We start from the raw sequence: 17554 nt of genomic DNA, 5'->3' as shown, positions 1-17554 counted from the left end.
TATAAAAGTGAAGAGAATAGTATAACGAACTCCCATATGCCCTCACCTTCTCCAGCACTTATAAACATTTTCACAGTTCTGTATTTTCTGTTCTCCTCCTTGCTGCCTGATACCCCCCTTACTCCCTGAGTATTTTAAGGCAGAAATCTCCTTTCAGTCCCCACAGACAAGTGTAGATTTCTGACACCGGGCCCCAGCTGAGATTACCAATGTCTGGTCCAGAGATGTTCTCAATAAGCGGGGACAGAAGCCACAGGACGCCCCAAGTGAAAAGCTTCACCTGTGGAGTCCAGAGGAAGGTTACATAACCCTCTACCTCCATTCCATCCCTCTTGAGTCACGGAGCTTATATCCTTTCCATTCATGAGCTCTGGGCCGGATCCAGGACATTTTTCAAAAACAAAGTGCTTCCTGAGGAGTCATCGTTTGCCATTTGCTTTTGCCCAGAGGCACCGAGAATGAATGAGTCGATGGTCTGGAGTGAAAGGCAGGAAAATGCCTTGTAAAATCGGCTGCCCTGCAGTCTGCAGCTAATGAGGCTGATAGCGTTTCTGCAGATGGGCTCGGAAACGCTGGCATCTGATGCGTGCTCCCCCCCGTCAGGGGAAGTCAATGTCTCTTTCTGGATGTAGCCCTTTCCCCGGTCTGTGCCCTGATCCGGAGACCACTGTGCTGTGACCCAGCCCATCTTTCTGTTATAACAGAACCTTTTAAAATATTTAACTCCTCCCTCCTGAGGCACAGGTAGTGCCAGAGTGAGGCGGGCGAACTCTTTGTCTAATCCTGCCCCCTGTCTGGGTAATGGCCTCTTTCAGCCGTTGAGGGGAAAATGTAATTTCCAATGTACCGTTGAACTGCGAGCTGCTTTGCTAGTAGGGAAGAAAGCCATCCCGTGTCACCTAGGGAAGCCTGAGAGAGTCCTCTAGGCTAATGAGGTGCTACGTTAAAGCCTCTTGACAGGTAGGCTTTGCACTCACTGGGTTTCTCCCATCTTTCACGGAGCTCCCTGGGGCAGCAGTGGAGTCCTGTGTTTGGAAGATAGATGTGGCTTTGTTTGTTACACTGGCTCGCTCAACCCTGTAGGGTATAGAGTCTCTGCAGGATTTTGATACATCAGGCACGAGCCCGTCTCGTTCGAACCCCGAGCTAAATGCCAGGTACAATGACAAGGCCAATTTGAGCCGCTACCTTAGCATCCTAGCAAGCTGACCACCCTAATGCTTTCCTCTCTCTCTCTCTCTCTCTCTCTCTCTCTTTGTGTGTGTGTGTGTGTGTGTGTGTGTGTGTGTGTGTGTGTGTAGGTCAGTGGGACAGCATGGAGGAATATACCTGTATGATCCCTCGGGACACCCACGATGGGGCATTTTATAGAGCTGTGCTGGCACTACATCAGGACCTCTTCTCCTTGGCGCAACAGGTAAAAGCCTACGTGTACTCAGACCGTCTAGCAAAGGAAAGGTAATTAGTCGTGCCCCGTCAGTTGCGAGGCACGCGGCCCCTGTGGAAATGGGCTAATGTTCTTCCGCTCTGGGGTTCGGCTCCGTGAGCACATCAGAATCTAGGCTTTGGAGCATAAGACTCGCGAGAAGACTGCCAGCACATCAGCCAGGGCCACTTTCTGCTCTAAGCGGGACAGAGGTGTTCTGGAATTTGCCATTTACGTGGTCTTGGAATTCGCTTCTCGGGTCAGCACTGCACTCTCTGATCGCTCTGCTTTAGCAGCGTCCCTTGTAGTACAGAAGGGTAGTGTGTCTCACCCGAAGAGGGTTTGGGAAGCAGCAGCCCCGTCTGCAGAGGTCAGTCTCCAGGTTCTTCGGCTGTTCAGGCGTGTCACATAGCGATGGCCTGGGAAAGGGAGCTCTGTATTTGAGAACCCTGTGCTGGCTCACGGGATAAAAGAACAAAGTGGTCACATCCTAACAGGCACCAGGCTGTCTTGGGTGAGGTGCTGGGGTAAATGACCCGAGCGCCCAAGGGATGGGGGCACAGTAACGAAGCTCAAATATTCGAGAAAGGAAAAGCTTTGCATGCGGGGTCTTGAGTTGAGGAAACACAAGACTCAAACCACAGTCCTGGGGCCATCCCCTGAGCTCGGGCTTACATGATGAGAACTGAGGCCTGGGCCGTCGTTTCACAGGCACAGAAGTGCCTGTGACATGGACAGGTCTGGACATTCCTCTGCCAGGAGCCACGGCACTCCTGCATGAGGACAAGACGCTTAGAAGCCAGTGATGGCCACCTGGAGCTACTAAGGGTTTGCACAGTTTAGTTTCACAAATACGTCCAGCAAGGAAAAGATGAAAGAAGGCAGGTCTGCAAGCTGTTGTCTTGAGACAGGAGAACACAGTGATTCTTTTCTTTTTTTCTTTTTTTTTTACTTAATGTTTATCATTTATTTTTGAGAGAGACTGAGCGCAAACAGGGGAGGGACAGAGAGAGAGAGGGAGACACAGGATCCACAGCAGGCTCCGGGCTCCGAGCTGTCAGCACAGAACCCGATGTGGGGCTCGGACCCACGAGCTGTGAGATCATGACCTGAGCCGAGGTCGGACGCTCAACCGACTGGGCCACCCTGACGTCCTGAGAACACAGTGATTCTCAGCATGCCTTTTCCTTCCCTTGTTACCTAGGATTCGGGATGTTAAGCTTTTGGTTGCCATACGTTCTGTCTTTTCTGGGAAATTGGATAATGCTCTTCTTTAGCCTTGCAAATCTGGTAAAAGGCTTCTTTCCTTCTTCAGTGAACTTTTCTCTCCATCACTAGAATTTAAGTGAAACAGATAAGCTCCAACTAGTTAGGAAGCCTAAGACCACACTCGGCTCCCGAGCCCATGGCTCAGTTCCAGTCTTCTCTGTTTCTCTTCTAGTGTATCGACAAAGCCAGGGACCTGCTGGATGCAGAGCTAACTGCTATGGCAGGAGAGAGCTACAGTCGGGCATATGGGGTGAGTGTCGAGCATTCTGCACAGTGTCGTTTTAAAGGCTCATTTCAGTTCTTTTATCAGGCGGGCCAGTGAGGACTCACAGGCCGCTGAGAACATGCCTGTGTGTTCTCAGCAGATACCCTGTCGCCAGAAGGAATGATTGAAATGAATCCTGGCTGTGGATTGTTCATGCCGTATTAAGTTGGAATGTGATTTGCTTCCATCAGGCCATGGTTTCTTGCCACATGCTCTCCGAGCTGGAGGAGGTTATCCAGTACAAACTCGTCCCCGAGCGACGGGAGATCATCCGCCAGATCTGGTGGGAGAGACTGCAGGTGAGGCCGGTAGAAAGCCCCGGGGTAGCCCGCCCCCGCCCCCCCCCCCCCCCCCCGCTCTGGCTCGCCATGCGCTCCCTGCCTCCTCACAGAGGCTGGGGCTGCATTCAAGGCAAAGTGCTCAAAGTCTGGGCACCTAAGCCCTTAGGTGTGAGAGAATGACCAATTCTCAGCCTCCTCTTACCCTTTTCGAGGAGTGCAAGAAAACGTCTTTAATAAGTGCCACTTCTAGACAACTTGCTGAGGATCTTAATCCCGGATTCAGTGGTTCTCCACTTCAGCTGCATGATAGAATGACCTGCAGAGATTTTCAAGTCCGGATACCTAGGCCGCTTCCCAGACTAAATAAATCCAAATTTCTGGGGACAGACCCAGGATCAGTATCTCTTCAGCCTCCCCAGATGTTTCCAGTGCGTGGCCAACACTGAGAACCACTGCTCTGAATCCACTTACTGGCCACCCACATCCAGCTTTTTAACCGGGGTTACCTGATGCTTCGATTGACCGACCCCTGCCGTGTACAGTTCCTCAGGCCATAGTCGTCCACAGTCTCTCTTCTGACTCTGAAGTTTCCCTCACGGAGGAACTTCTCCAAGTCCTGCATCAGTGTTTTCATTGTATATTCTGATCGTTTGAAGCGTGAGGAGCAGTCCGTTCCAGATGTGGGAGTCAGCAGTCTTAAGTGTTCTTGGAAAGGACAGCTCTCCCATTCCTTGCTTTGGTAGGAGGGCAAGTTCATTTGCAAAGGAGAAAAAGCCTTCACCGCTCCAGAAGCCACTCGTCCGTCGTCCCCCCCCCTCCCCCCGCCACGGTTTTAGACAGTTCCTCTTGGCCCATCCATACCTATTTCCAGATTCTTCTCCAGGCCCCTCCTCAGTGGGCTGTGATAAAACCTTTTCACTCCAGGCTGCATTCCTGTCTGGGGAGCTTTGGGCACATTCCGCTGGCGAGGGGAGAGCAGGAGGCAGAGATCGTGTGTGAATGCAGTCACTTACGCTCTGCAGTGAGCACATGCAGTTCTTTCAGATGTTTTATTAGCAATTATGAAATGCCCAGTGAATGTTTTGACGGAAAATTGTCTACTGGCCACCAGAAAAGAATTCCACAGAGCAAGCATTTCCCACCTGCCTTGGACACACCCCGGTTTTCTTTAAGTGTCTGTAATGGGGTAAAGAGTTTCCACATCAGAGATCTGATGAACCTTTTGCCATTCTGACAAGGGAGACCTTGTCCAAATAGAGACCCGGACGGGGGTGGAGTAAATGAGTCTTGGAGAGGGGAAACCCGTGCTTGACTTTACCGTGTCCAAAACACTGTCGTCATCGGAGGCCTTCGTGACTTTCCTACCTTGAGACAGCAAGATGCTTTCTGGCTCACAGGGGGCCCGATCATTTCAGCACCTGGAAGAAACTAGCGGATGGTGAGAAGTTCCCAAAACAGTCACTCGATGTACTTTTTTCTGTTTTTATAACTTTCCAAATCACTGTTGCCACACTTAATGGGACGGAAAGACACGGTCCAAGGCCTGAAAATAAAGCATTAAGTTTGTGGCAGAAATTTGGCTCTCATGGATGGCTTGTCGTCAAAGCACTTGATAAGCCGCCTCAGCTGGAAGGCCGCCATTTTGTGATCAGGTCATTTCCGTTGAGATCCCCCACCAGCATGAGAGCTGGGGAGCATGAGAGGTCCCCAGTGGGGAGCATGAGAGGTCAGCCTCATGTGCCTTGAGTTCTGCATTTAAGTTCACTCTGGATCCTGTTACACTTAAAAGCCTGTGGCCATTGCTGCTGGACTCTCAGAATCGCCTCCATGGAGGGATGGTTCATTTGGTTCGATTTGCCTTTTGAATGGATGAATTCACCAAAGGAGTGACAGGTCTCAGGAGCTCTGCTCCCCTGCAGGTCTGTCTCTGAGCCTGACTTCTTACAGTGAGGAAGAGGAGAGGCCCGCTCTCCCTCAGAAGTTTTTGATATAAAATTAGCCTACCCCTTTTAATAATGATGAATTCATTCTATTTTTTTATTATTACTTTTATTTCTTTTTCGAGAGAGAGAGCCCAAGAGCATGAGTAGGGGAGGGGCAAAGAGAGAGAGGGAGACACAGAATCTGAAAGCAGGCTCCAGGCTCCAAGCTGTCAGCACAGAGCCCAACGCGGGGCTCGAGCTCGTGAGATCATGACCTGAGCCGAAGTCGGACGCATAATCGACTGAGCCACCCAGGTGCCCCCACTCTACTGTCATTAAAAGGAATGTATAGGGGCGCCTGAGTGGTGCAGTCGGTTAAGCGTCCGACTTCAGCCAGGTCACGATCTCGCGGTCCGTGAGTTCGAGCCCCGCGTCAGGCTCTGGGCTGATGGCTCAGAGCCTGGAACCTGTTTCCGATTCTGTGTCTCCCTCTCTCTCTGACCCTCCCCCGTTCATGCTCTGTCTCTCTCCCAAAAATAAATAAAAACGTTGAAAAAAAAAATTTTTTTTAAAGGAATGTATAGATGTGAACAAATGAGGCACTTTTCCTTCTCCGTGCAGTTTTTGCTCTGGGACAAATGAAAATGAAGAGAAAAGAATCTAGGCAAGTTTTCATGAAGGTTTAGGCGTCAGTAAATAACTGGTCACAAGTCTGGTTCGGTTTTTCAGATTCCTCATCACCTTTCCTATCTTTAATTGGAATTAATAACTTCAGGACTATTTATGCCACCAATTTATGAGCAATGTCATGTGAAATTTTAATTGTTTAAACTTCTTTTGTACTTAATTCATCTTTCAAATCTTGAATGATACATTTTTAAAAAGATTTTATCTTTAAGTAATCTCTACACCCAACACAGGGCTTGAACTAATGACCCCGAGATCAAGAGTCATAAGCTTCTCCAACTGAGCCAACCAGGAGCCCCTGAATGATACATTTTTTTTTTTAATGTTTTTATTTATTATTTTTGAGACAGAGAGAGAGCACGAGCAGGGGAGGGGCAGAGAGAGAGGGAGACACAGAATCTGAAGCAGGCTCCAGGCTCTGAGCTGTCAGCACAGAGCCCGATGCGGGGCTCGAACTCACGGACCACGAGATCGTGACCCGAGCCGAAGTCGGACGCTCAACCAACTGAGCCACCCAGGAGCCCCTGCATGATACATTTTAACATTGCGTTTGTCAGTGATAGTCCACTTCATCCAGAGAAACTGAAGCAAAAAAAAAAAAAAAGTTAAAGATGCATTATTTACAATCCAGAAAAGCAGTTTAAATAATTTAACTCCTGTCACCCTCATCATAGCCCTATGAAGTTGGTACTGCCTTTACCCCCTTTTACCAGCTAAGTGACTTGCACAGCGTCACATCGATGGTAAGTGGCAGGGCCAGGATCCAAGCACCAGAGTCCATACTCCCCTGGTCCTCAGATTTTGAGAGGTTCCTAAGAAGTGTTTTGTTTTCTTGTTTTCTTCGCAGTACCCTTCCCTTGAGAAAGTTGAGGTTGTAAAAATGAGTTTCTTTTCTTTGGCTCAAGGTGGGTTTTGCTGTTGCTTGTCGGGGATTAAGCGACAGCAGGAGACCTACCTAACTCTCACCCCCGAATGTTCCAGGGCTGCCAGCGCATCGTGGAGGACTGGCAGAAAATCCTGATGGTGCGCTCCCTCGTGGTCAGCCCCCACGAGGACATGAGGACCTGGCTCAAGTATGCCAGCCTGTGTGGCAAGAGTGGCAGGCTGGTGAGTCACCCCTACCACCAGGACAGGGTGGGAGGCTGAGGAGGGCACGGTGCTCCCGGTCCCGTTCTGTTTATAACCTGACCTCTCTTGGTTTTAAGGCTCTTGCTCATAAGACCTTGGTGTTGCTCCTGGGAGTTGATCCGTCTCGGCAACTTGACCATCCTCTGCCAACAGTTCACCCTCAGGTGACCTACGCCTACATGAAAAACATGTGGAAGAGTGCTCGCAAGGTCTGTGTCCGATTCTGTCCAGCAGTAGACCGCGTCGCTCCAGGATGCTCACTAATCGGCTTGTCACTGCCTCGGGGCCCAAAGGGGAACAGCATCCAAACCACCACGTCAGGGAGTTAGCTCCTGGTAGGAAGCTATTTGGCCCAATTTCAAAAGTGAATCATATTCGAGGACGTGCACGTATACAGTTGATCGAACCAATGAGTGTAATCAATTATATTACATAGAGCATGCTAGAACATAGAGAAAGCTGAATTTCTGCCGCCCCCCCCCCCCCCAGGAGAAGGTGGGCTATTCAATACCGAAAGGGCAGCCTATCTGTGAGAGCACAGACGGGAAATTTCACAAGACCAGTTTGCGTTTTCAGACTTCTCGTCTCCTGTCCTATCATCGCTTGGGATTCAGAAGCAGCCACACCGAGTGTAATGTTGAATCCAGTCGGGAGCGTCACCTTGGAGCCAGTGTAGAATTCCTCTTACTTCAGTTACAGGCAGGGCCTTCCCCCGACAGGGAATTAGATGCAGCTCCTGGCGGGGGCTTTGGTTTTATTTTTTTGAAACCGTCTTCCTGGATGATGGCGATGATTAACAAAAAGTTGGCCCCAGAGGCAAAATCAGCATCCGCTTTGGCTCCTCATCCTCCTTACCAGACAGAGAGGGCGTCCCAGCTCTCCCTCTCTCGCCACTGTGGTCCCCGCATTGGGACCCGTCGTGAGAGGGGTCTGCACTGCGGCCGTGGCCGTGGAAAGATGCCATAACATAGCAGCCGTGTCTCAGTGGGAGGCATGCTTAGGGAAATCTAGGACTGTGTCTGGAAACTGCCTTCTTTTCGGATGGTCGACTCTGACGACGAATGCCGCCCAGAGTGGGATCGGGAGCCCTGGAGCCCAGCGCTGGTCTTCGACAGGGGTGCGCTTCAGTCGTATCGGCCCGAGCTGCATTCCCTACTCGTATGGTCGGGGGCGGGGAAGGGGGGGGGGTTTCCTCCTGTTGTTCATTGGGGTCTGGCTTGCTTTGGTGTGGTTGCAAGGCTCTGCAAGCTTCCCAGGCCAGAGCGGTTCCGATTCAAAGCCTGACCTCCTCCAGGCAGATGAGAAAAACAGAAGGTACTGGATCTGAATATAGTCCGGTTGCCTTCCTACGTGCAGCCTCCAAGTCTTTGAACGTCTTGCCGAAGGCAGGCAGCGGGAGCCTCTTGGCTGATGTCTCAACCAAGGAGTGGCTTCTTTCAACATGGGACCACAGCCCGGCTTCTCCACACATCACAGCCTCTTCTTGGGAGCCCACATTCTGGTGGGAGCCCATAAAACGACATGGATTAGAAATTGAGAAACCTCTTTCAAGTTAGGGGCTCGAACTTCAAGCCCAGAGCTAGAGATGTTCTGCCTTCGCAGACATTCGGGAGCTACTCAAAGAAAACCAAGTGCTTAGTAATAACTGTGCTGTTGAACAAGGTGCTTTTCTTCTCTGAGCTCTGCTTTCCTGCCACTAGAAACAATTCAGTAAACTGTTGTGTTCTGCCCTGCATAAGGCAGAAAGAGTTTGAGAAAAGCAGCGTCGGCTTTGCAGGAAGGCGTCAGGCAGTAGGTGAACGTACCGTGTTTTCCTAGGTGAGCCGCTTCCCGGAATCTAGAGACAGGCCGGTCCTTCCATGACATTTCGCTAAGCTGAGCTTGTCCGTCTTGCCCACAAACCACTCAGGCATCCAGGAGCCAAGAGTATGATGTGCAGCTTAAACTCTGGGCATGAGAGAAACCCCTTCCTCTGAGTGGCCGGTCCCTCATCCGTCAGAGAGAGAGAGAGAGAGAGAGAGAGAGAGAGAATCAGTTTTTCTCTCCTCGCTTCCCAGGGGCGGAGCCAAGAGGGATTTTAATAGAACATTTTCAATTCCTTGAAAATAAATTGCCTCCATGCCACAGAGGAGAAGGATATAGATTCTCCCGAGTGGGATAAATTGACTTTATACTGAGCTTCAAATCCAAAGTAATACCCAGTCCTCCCCGGTTTGGGCAATTTATTTTTTGTTCAGTGCCTTGTTGAGCCTCCCCAAAAGTCTCTAACCTGTGTGTCTGGACTGTCAGTGACACAGAGCTCATGGGCTCCAAACAGCCCTGACCTCAGCGTTCCTGGTGTAGTTCTTACCTGATGGACACGCTCATCACACTGAGTTATCAGTCAGCCACCTTTCTCCCAATCTTTTTTTTTTTTTTTTAAACGTTTATTTATTTTTGAGACAGAGAGAGACAGCATGAACGGGGGAGGGACAGAGAGAGAGAGGGAGACACAGAATCTGAAACAGGCTTCAGGCTCTGAGCTGTCAGCACAGAGCCCGACGCGGGGCTCGAACTCACGGACCGCCAGATCATGACCTGAGCCAAAGTCGGCCGCTTAACCGACTGAGCCACCCAGGAGCCCCCCGATTGATCTTTTTACTGCTGCCTCTCAATTCTTTTTTTTTTTTCTTCTTCTTCTTCTTTTTAATCAGCTCTAAGTCTGGTCAGTGCAGTTTCTTGTAGAAAAACTAAAAGAACATTTATCACTTCCCAGGTGTGGGATGCTAACGTAGTTCATTTTTCAAAGCCAGTGGTGAGTAATGGGACCCTATGAAGGCAGCTAGCTGTCTGAGGGGGACAGTTGTCTTGTTAACTGTTGAACATCTGTGTGTCTGCAATGTCCCCCCGCACGGATTAGCTGCCTGATAAATCGTTTGTCACGTCATTCTGGCTCTGGGGTGAGCGCATCCCGTTGACGCCAATTAATTCCTTACGTTGAAAAGTGTCTGAGGTTGGTCTCTGCCCCCAAGCCAGGGAGTTTTATTTTTCCTTCAAGACTGTCACCGCTGACCTGCTTCTGTGTTTTAAAAACACGGAAGAAGACCGCTTTGACCTTATTTATTTAAAACGTTAGCTTTTCCTGCCCCCCCCCCCTTCTACAGGAAAGGACTCGTAGCCTCTTTTTCACATCCTCTCACGTAGCGTTTCCCCTCACTGTGTTGGTGGGTTTAGATTCCACCATTTTTTTCCGTCGGAACGTTTGTGTCCATATGCTCTGTCTCCACCCGTGAAGCCCTTTGAAGAGCATATGGACCCCATTTATGTATTTATTTATTTTGAGAGGGAGAGAAAGAGCGAGGGGTAGAGCGAGAGGGAGGGAAAGAACCGCAAGCATGCTCCATGCCACCGCCGGTGCAGAGCCGGGCACGGGGCTTGAAGTCACGACCCGTGAGCTCACGACCTGAGCCGAAACCAAGAGTCGGACGCTTAACCGACTGAGCCACCCAGGCGCCCCTGGACCCCGTTTATTAAGATACTGGTGTGTGTGGACATGTGGGCTTCTACAGACGGCTTGTAACTTATTCCCAGGTCTCTGGCTCCGTGTCTCCCTCCACTCTTCCCTCACTCGGCATCCCGTTCCTAGCCCAGGTGCCTTGTTGGTATAAAACCCCGTGGTGTAAATAGATCTGACTGAGGCTGCTGTGAGCATTTTGCTCCTAAGCTGCCCCATTCAACTGGACGTCTGCTCGGCTGGTGTCTCCCCCCACCCCCCGTTTCACCTGCACGTATGAGGGGCTTCTACGCCACCTCTGTATTCTCAGTCGGGCACTGAGGGTTCTATCGGGTTTTTTAAACCACAGTTTTTGCCCCGCTGGAGTGTCCCAAGGTACCAGAGTGTTTGAAACAAAACTAAAGTTTTACGGGCCCCAAATAGCTCCCCATAAGCCTGGTTTGCCCCGGGGCAGTGTGTTGATGGCGAAATAAGCGGTCGTTTCAGATTACCTCATATGAATTGTTATTTTGGGGTGGCCGGGCCGTAGCTTTTCCCAGACTTAGGAAAATAGTACTGCAGTTAACCAAGGGGAGCTAAGGCTCGAGGTGGAAAACTACGAATCTTTTTGAAAAGCCTAACCCTCTCCCAGCATCACGCCCTGCTCCCCTGACCTTGGGGGACCCTTCGCCACCGCTCCGGGGTGTCCCCCTGGGAGGGGGGGGGGTTGGCTCACGCACCCGTTTGATGAACAGGAGTGTCTTGCCCCTGAGGCTGGGCCCCCACCAAGCAGCTCCCTGTGCCTGTGTCCTGCTCCAGATCGATGCCTTCCAGCACATGCAGCACTTTGTGCAGACCATGCAGCAGCAGGCCCAGCACGCCATCGCCAGCGAGGACCAGCAGCACAAGCAGGAGCTGCACAAGCTTATGGCCAGGTGAGGCCCTCCGGGCCGGGGCCGGTCGTGCTCCGGTCCCACCAACGCCAGCCGCCTCTGCCGCACGGGGAGGGGGAGTGCTCAGGGCTCCGTGGGCCACCAGTTGCTGAGCCGGCTCTTTCCAGGAGGGACCCCGGGCGGCCATCGAATCATGCCGCTCCAGAGCCCCTGCTGCTGTTTTCCCAGGATTCAGCAGCCCGAGAGCATCCGCGTGCTGTGGTCCTCCCTCCTGGTGTCTGGCTTTAGAGTTAGACTCCTTATCGCTTCTCAGCCTCTCGGCTAAGAGCAAGTGTAGAGTTAGACTCCTCGTTTGCAAACGCCAGATACACCGCTACCTTGCTGTGTGACTTCAGATGCATGACTTAACCACTCTGTGCCTCAGTTTCCCCGCCATTTATAAAGGGGATAATGAGAGCTCCTATTTGTGAGGGTGGTATGAGGTGATATGAGGGTTAATAGAACAAACATGGCAACGATTTAGAGCCGTACCTGGAATGGAGTAGCAATCAGTTAATGTTGGCTCTTAGTGTTATTGGTGTATGTGTAATATTTTGATGTGTATCGTATCATTCATTATAAATGGAGGAGAAGGGAGAAGTGAGGGGGAAGCCAGGAGCAGTCGATCAGGAAAGTTACTCAACAGCCAACTCGCACCAAACACTGACATGGGGGTGGACAGGTCCATACAGACCTGCCCATCCCAGGTGCTGGCTGATGCTAGCATTGAAGGACACGTCGAGGGAAAGAGACGATACGTAAAATACGCATCCCCGAAGCCCGTTTTTTTCCCTCCTGTGCGGTTGAGAATTCTGATGGTTCCACCACGTCGCTTCCCGAGAGCAAGCATGACTGTCCGGGAGGCTTTCGTGCCCCCCTGACACAATCAGTTGTCCTCCCTGGTGGAGGTGGAGGGCGAGGGCTGGTGTGCGGGCACGGCGACACGGGGGCCTGTTTCTCTGTTTCCAGGTGTTTCCTGAAACTCGGGGAGTGGCAGCTGAACCTGCAGGGCATCAATGAGAGCACCATCCCCAAAGTGCTGCAGTACTACAGCGCCGCCACGGAGCACGACCGCGGCTGGTACAAGGTAACCGCGGCCCGGGCCGTGTCCCAGCCCCGCCTCCTCCGGGGCAGAGCCCGGCTCCCGGCGTCCCAAGCGCTTGTGCTTTAAGGCAGAGCCTCGTGGTGCCGGTCCGATTCTGGGCATTTGCTTGTTGGACTGCCAGAGGCCCCTTACGAGCTTAATCGATACAGAAAGATTGATCGAATCTTTTATCTGCGAGATACTTTACTGCACCGTTATTACGTGTGTGGCTCTGGGGAATGCTGTTGTCTTCTAGACTCTTAGCGGATTGTTTTCCTACGAGCATCTGGACACACAGTTCATCTCTGGAACTGTCTTCCCTTGGGTCATCCGCTCCTTCCCGGCTTCTTCCTGATTTCCATCCCTGCCTGGTCCTCATCTAAGAACTTGACTTTCTCTTATTTGTATTGGAAAGCTCTGGGTAACATCCTGTTACGGCATAGGAGACTTTTCAGGAAGATAAACAAAATTAGAAAATGTATCAAAGATGTGGTTGACCGGTAGAGGAGGGATTTTTGGAAGAACACATCTTTGAGGAGAGCACATACCCTGAGTTTTTAGACCTTCCTCAGGGACCTCCTGGTAATGGCGGCATGGTGTAACAGATGTCATCACTTCTTTCCAGTATTTCTTTAACTTGTTGATACTTTGTGATTTAATCCCTCTGGGATCAAAAGGCGCATCTGAAGACACAGAAGCATCCACAGTAAAAATCTTATCCTGATTTAAGCATGCTTCATTCTGATCGGAAAAATGCCTGTTTCGTGGTAGCAGCAGCAATTACCCTATCTAGAACAGCTTCAGTCCTACCCTGGAAAATATAGCCAGTAAACCCTTGACTAGCCGGAACCTTACCAAGTAGAACTATCTCCTAACCAGATGAGAAAAGAAACGAGTCATGAGGGGAAAAAAACGGACTCCAGGAATTTAAGTTTTTCCCTCGTATGAGTCCTTTGGGGTCTATGCTGTCTTACTGCCCATGGTGTGGTCCCATCGGTGTGCAGAGACTGGTTCCGTGTTGCTCACCGCGTCCCCTGGCTCAGTGCCCGTCATGCAGTGGATATAGAGGAGTGATCTGTTGACTAAATGAAGGTATTGGGAAACTGAGCCTGGGTCATGTAGAATTGTTACTCATCAAATAAAGGTCAATTGTGGTCAACCTACTCTGCTTAGGTGGAAAAATGGAGACATTTATGTTAAAGAAAGGTTTCTAGCAAGGGATGCAAAGGAACTGCCTGATTATCCAGAAAGTCCAACTCTTAGTGGATTATTTGATGCCCTGCCACCACTGCAAACTCACTCACAAGGCCCCCAAATCAAAGCGTGCCTCCTGCTGTCTACACCAGGCAGTGCTGTACCGTCCTTGAACATGGCACGGGGTGGATAGTTCGTCCTTTACCAAAATAAGCACCAAAGGCTTCTCCCAGCAAACAGTCATGGCGCATCGGCTCTCTGACAGGCTGCGCGCCCTGGCCGGATGGGAGAGCCGGATGGCGGAATGCCGGCCCCCATACGTGCTCTTGATGTGCTTCCCTTCCCACTGGCCTGGAACCTGGTCAAGACTTGCACCACTAAGTCTCTGCTGTCTTAAATAAGCTGTTTCATATACCAGCTGCCAAGGGAATCTTCCAAACCTAGAATGAAATGGGACCTCCTTGACCTAATATGTCAACCCATCCATAATCTGACCCCGCTGCTTCTCTAACCCTCCCCTCACCGTCCTCCTGCGTACCTGCACTCCAATCAGGTCTGTTTGCTTCCTGTGAATCGCCCTATGCTGGCCACCCCGCATCTTCGTCCCTGACCTCCCCAGGCCAGGAAGTCCCTGCTGCTGGCCTCTTGTCCCTGCCTTGTCTGTTGAAGGCTGCTCTTCAAGCCCTCCCCTAAATCCCTCCCCTCTGTGAAGCTTGCCCTGGCCTGCCCACTGCCCGTCTCTCCTTGCCCCCCCCCCCCCCCGCCACGTTCGCCTGTCGTTGGGTTGCTGGGCCCCTCACCAGACCAGAAGCGCCCTGAGGTGAGGACCCGGCTTGCCTCTCCTGGGGCGCCCCTCCCCCGCAGCACTCGCCACAGTGCTGGTACGGTAAGGGCCCCACAAAATGAAGGAATCGGGCTGCGTCTAGTAAAAGGCCCCATTCCCCAGGGTTTCAGTGAAGTGCAGTTTTGCTCTGCTGGCCACTGAGAGGGAAGGGCAGCCCCTTGGCACTCAGGCCTCCTCATCCTCGACTCTCGCCACACCCAGGCCTGGCACGCGTGGGCAGTGATGAACTTCGAAGCTGTGCTGCATTACAAACATCAGAACCAAGCCCGCGACGAGAAGAAGAAGCTGCGTCACGCCAGCGGGGCCAACGTCACCAGCACGACCACTGCTGCCACCACAGCGGCCACCGCCACCGCCACGGCCACCAGCACCGAGGGCAGCAACAGCGAGAGTGAGGCCGAGAGCACCGAGAACAGCCCCACCCCGTCCCCTCTGCAGAAGAAGGTCACTGAGGTACCCTTCCCTTCCTCCCTCACCGAGGACAGACCCAGGCAGCAGGCGCTCTGAGGAGTGGGGTGTTGTCAGGGCCCTCACGAACCTGGGCTTCACCCCGAAGTGCCACGTACAGCTAGACGATGTTGCTCATTTGCCATCCGCCATTGTTTGAGATGGTGCCCTTGTGCTCGTGTTTGTATTTGAGGCGTTGCTATGGCCCCAAAGCTGAAGATTGAGTTTCTTGTCGTTCTTCCCATGAGAATGAGCTCACTCCCTGAAAGCCCTGCACCTGCGCGCGTGGGTGGCCGTGCACATCTGCGGGTCCACTTGAGGACAGAGGCTGACGGGATCCGTCCTCTGCCTTCGCCTTTCCCCCCGCCGCGCCCCGCCTCCCTCCAGGCTGTCAGTTCAGAGAGCAGCGTGTTCAGACTCCGCGCCCCTCCTCCTGCCACCCTGCTCAGGAAGCCACTGTTAGCCCAAGATGATAGCGATTGTGACACAGTTGCCATTTATTGAGTGCTTGCTGTGTGCAGGTACTAGTCCAGAGGCTCGTCATGCATTAACTGATTTAACTTGGTAACCACTCCTTGAGGTAGATACTGTTGGGATGCTGCTAGGCCCCTCTTACGGATGGGAACACTAAGGCAAGAATGTGTGTTCCAACAGGATTTGTCCAAAACCCTCTTGATGTACACCGTCCCTGCCGTCCAGGGCTTCTTCCGTTCTATCTCCTTGTCGCGAGGCAACAACCTCCAGGACACGCTGAGGTATCGAAGGGCGGGCCCTGCTAGGCTGCGTGAGCCTCTGCGGGACACGGAATGACACAGAGGTCCCCTCCCCCGCCCCACCCTGATGGGTGTGTCCAAGGGGAACTGCTGACAGGCCTCCCCCTGCCACGACCCAGGAGGAGGAGTGGCCTGGGAGCACTCCGTGTGCTGTGTTCTGTCGGGAGGAAGCCCGAGTGCCGAAATGCCCTCGGCTTTTAGAGGCCACTTAGGAAGGCCTAAACATGGCACAGACCGGCCAGTCCGGAGACCATAGGTGACAAGGGGCAGCTAAGTCCCACATTTAGCCCGTTGACACTGTTCTACAGGTGATTTTCTATACGTGCAAAGATTATCCGTGATTAGCCCTGGGCTCATCTGTCCGATTTCCGAGCTTGCACCGTGCCGATCCCTCTGGGATTTTATCTGGGATAAAATAATAAGCATTCACTTGGGATGCCCCTCCTCGTGTGAGCCCAGTTCTAAACGGCCATCACCACCCACCCTCCCAGGCGGTCCCGAGACCAAACACTGGGGAGCCACCGATTTGAGGCCCTGCCAGTTAATTCTTTTCTCAGGAGCCTTGAAGGTTAAAACACACACACGCCCAAGCTGGGAGACTAAGTTTTCTGTGACTTTCTCATGTTTTGTTTCCAGAGTCCTCACCCTGTGGTTTGATTACGGTCACTGGCCGGACGTAAACGAAGCCTTGGTGGAGGGGGTGAAGGCGATCCAGATTGACACGTGGTTACAGGTAAGGCAGGGTCGGACTCACTCCTGGTCTGCCTCCTCCCGGAGTCGCGCGTGTTCAGTCAACAGTGGTAAAGAGGTAGGGGTCGAGCCACAGTTTCTTTAGTTTCTCCCAGAGGACTGAAGGGAACGAACCGTTTCAGAGCTTCCCAGCATCTACCGTGACAAGTTGTAAGAGCTGGTCGTTGCCCAGGAGAATAACTAGTTGTTTCTGTGTCTCACGTGCTGCATTCCGGGTCTTTCTGAATACCAGGTCATACCTCAGCTCATTGCAAGAATTGATACGCCCAGGCCCTTGGTGGGACGCCTCATCCACCAGCTTCTCACCGACATTGGCCGGTACCACCCCCAGGTACGTGAGCGCCTGGGCGGTTTCTCCTCGAACAGCTGGCCTTTTGACCTGGTGCTCAGCCTCTCCCAAAGCTGCTCTAGAGACGCAGGTGCAGGAACTGGGAGCCAGGCATCCCACCCGTCCAGCTGGAGGTCCCAGGCCCGGGGCCTTCCCAAAGACAAAGAGCCCCCCACCCGCCCCGAGACTGAGCAGCGCCCCCGCCTGGTGGACTCACAGGAGCGCTGACAGCCATTTCTCTTGTCCTCCTGAAAGTCAGAGTTTGCGAATGTTCCTTCTGTGTCTGCCTCAGGCCCTCATCTATCCCCTGACCGTGGCCTCCAAGTCCACCACCACGGCCCGCCACAACGCAGCCAACAAGATTCTGAAGAACATGTGTGAGCACAGTAACACCCTGGTCCAGCAGGCCATGATGGTGAGTCAGGAGTCCGTGTGGGCCTTCGTGGACCCCACCACCTAGCCAGAGGTCTTGAGGGAGATGGTTTCTTCCTCACAACAGTGCTGCTGAAAGGAGTACCTCCTGTCTCTCCAAGACATGCCTTTTTTTTTTTTTTTTTTTTTTTTTTTTTTTTTTTAAGAGAGGGCGAGAACATGAGCAGGGGAGGGGCAGAGAGGGAGAAAGGGAATCTCAGGCAGGCTCCGCACTCAGCATGGAGCCCAAGGCAGGGCTTCGTGACCCGAGCCAAGATCAACAGTCAGACGCTCAACCGACTGAGCCACCCAGGCACCCCCAAGACAGGCCTTTCCGAGGT

The 17554-nt window shown here is 52.3% G+C and overlaps 1 protein-coding gene and 1 long non-coding RNA gene across 4 annotated transcripts in view; one reads left to right on the top strand and one right to left on the bottom strand.

The window, feature by feature from the left end:
• The window catches only part of MTOR (mechanistic target of rapamycin kinase), a 134450-nt gene that overhangs the window by 100410 nt on the left and 16486 nt on the right, over positions 1-17554 (top strand). For all 3 annotated transcript variants that reach the window (XR_005786404.1, XM_040461178.1, XM_040461193.1), the window contains 12 exons: positions 1302-1417; positions 2868-2945; positions 3152-3259; positions 6832-6957; positions 7056-7187; positions 11270-11385; positions 12352-12469; positions 14706-14957; positions 15606-15706; positions 16361-16457; positions 16707-16805; positions 17095-17217. Coding sequence is in view for 2 of the 3 variants with exons in the window: in XM_040461178.1 (XP_040317112.1) it covers positions 1302-1417; positions 2868-2945; positions 3152-3259; positions 6832-6957; positions 7056-7187; positions 11270-11385; positions 12352-12469; positions 14706-14957; positions 15606-15706; positions 16361-16457; positions 16707-16805; positions 17095-17217 (1466 nt within the window). In the remaining variant the exon portion in view is untranslated. The remainder of the gene's footprint in view (positions 1-1301; positions 1418-2867; positions 2946-3151; positions 3260-6831; positions 6958-7055; positions 7188-11269; positions 11386-12351; positions 12470-14705; positions 14958-15605; positions 15707-16360; positions 16458-16706; positions 16806-17094; positions 17218-17554) is intronic.
• LOC121021066 (uncharacterized) lies at positions 12694-13346 on the bottom strand. Its single transcript, XR_005786415.1, has 2 exons — positions 13015-13346; positions 12694-12913 (listed from the first exon to the last, which is right to left on the bottom strand). It is a non-coding gene; the product is annotated as an uncharacterized LOC121021066 (long non-coding RNA).

Source organism: Herpailurus yagouaroundi, unplaced genomic scaffold, assembly GCF_014898765.1.
Source record: "Herpailurus yagouaroundi ecotype Mexico unplaced genomic scaffold, PumYag 77, whole genome shotgun sequence".
Classification (NCBI taxonomy): Eukaryota; Metazoa; Chordata; class Mammalia; order Carnivora; family Felidae; genus Herpailurus; species Herpailurus yagouaroundi.
Note: the sequence above shows the minus strand (reverse complement) of the source record. Positions and strands in the feature narration are given on the sequence as shown.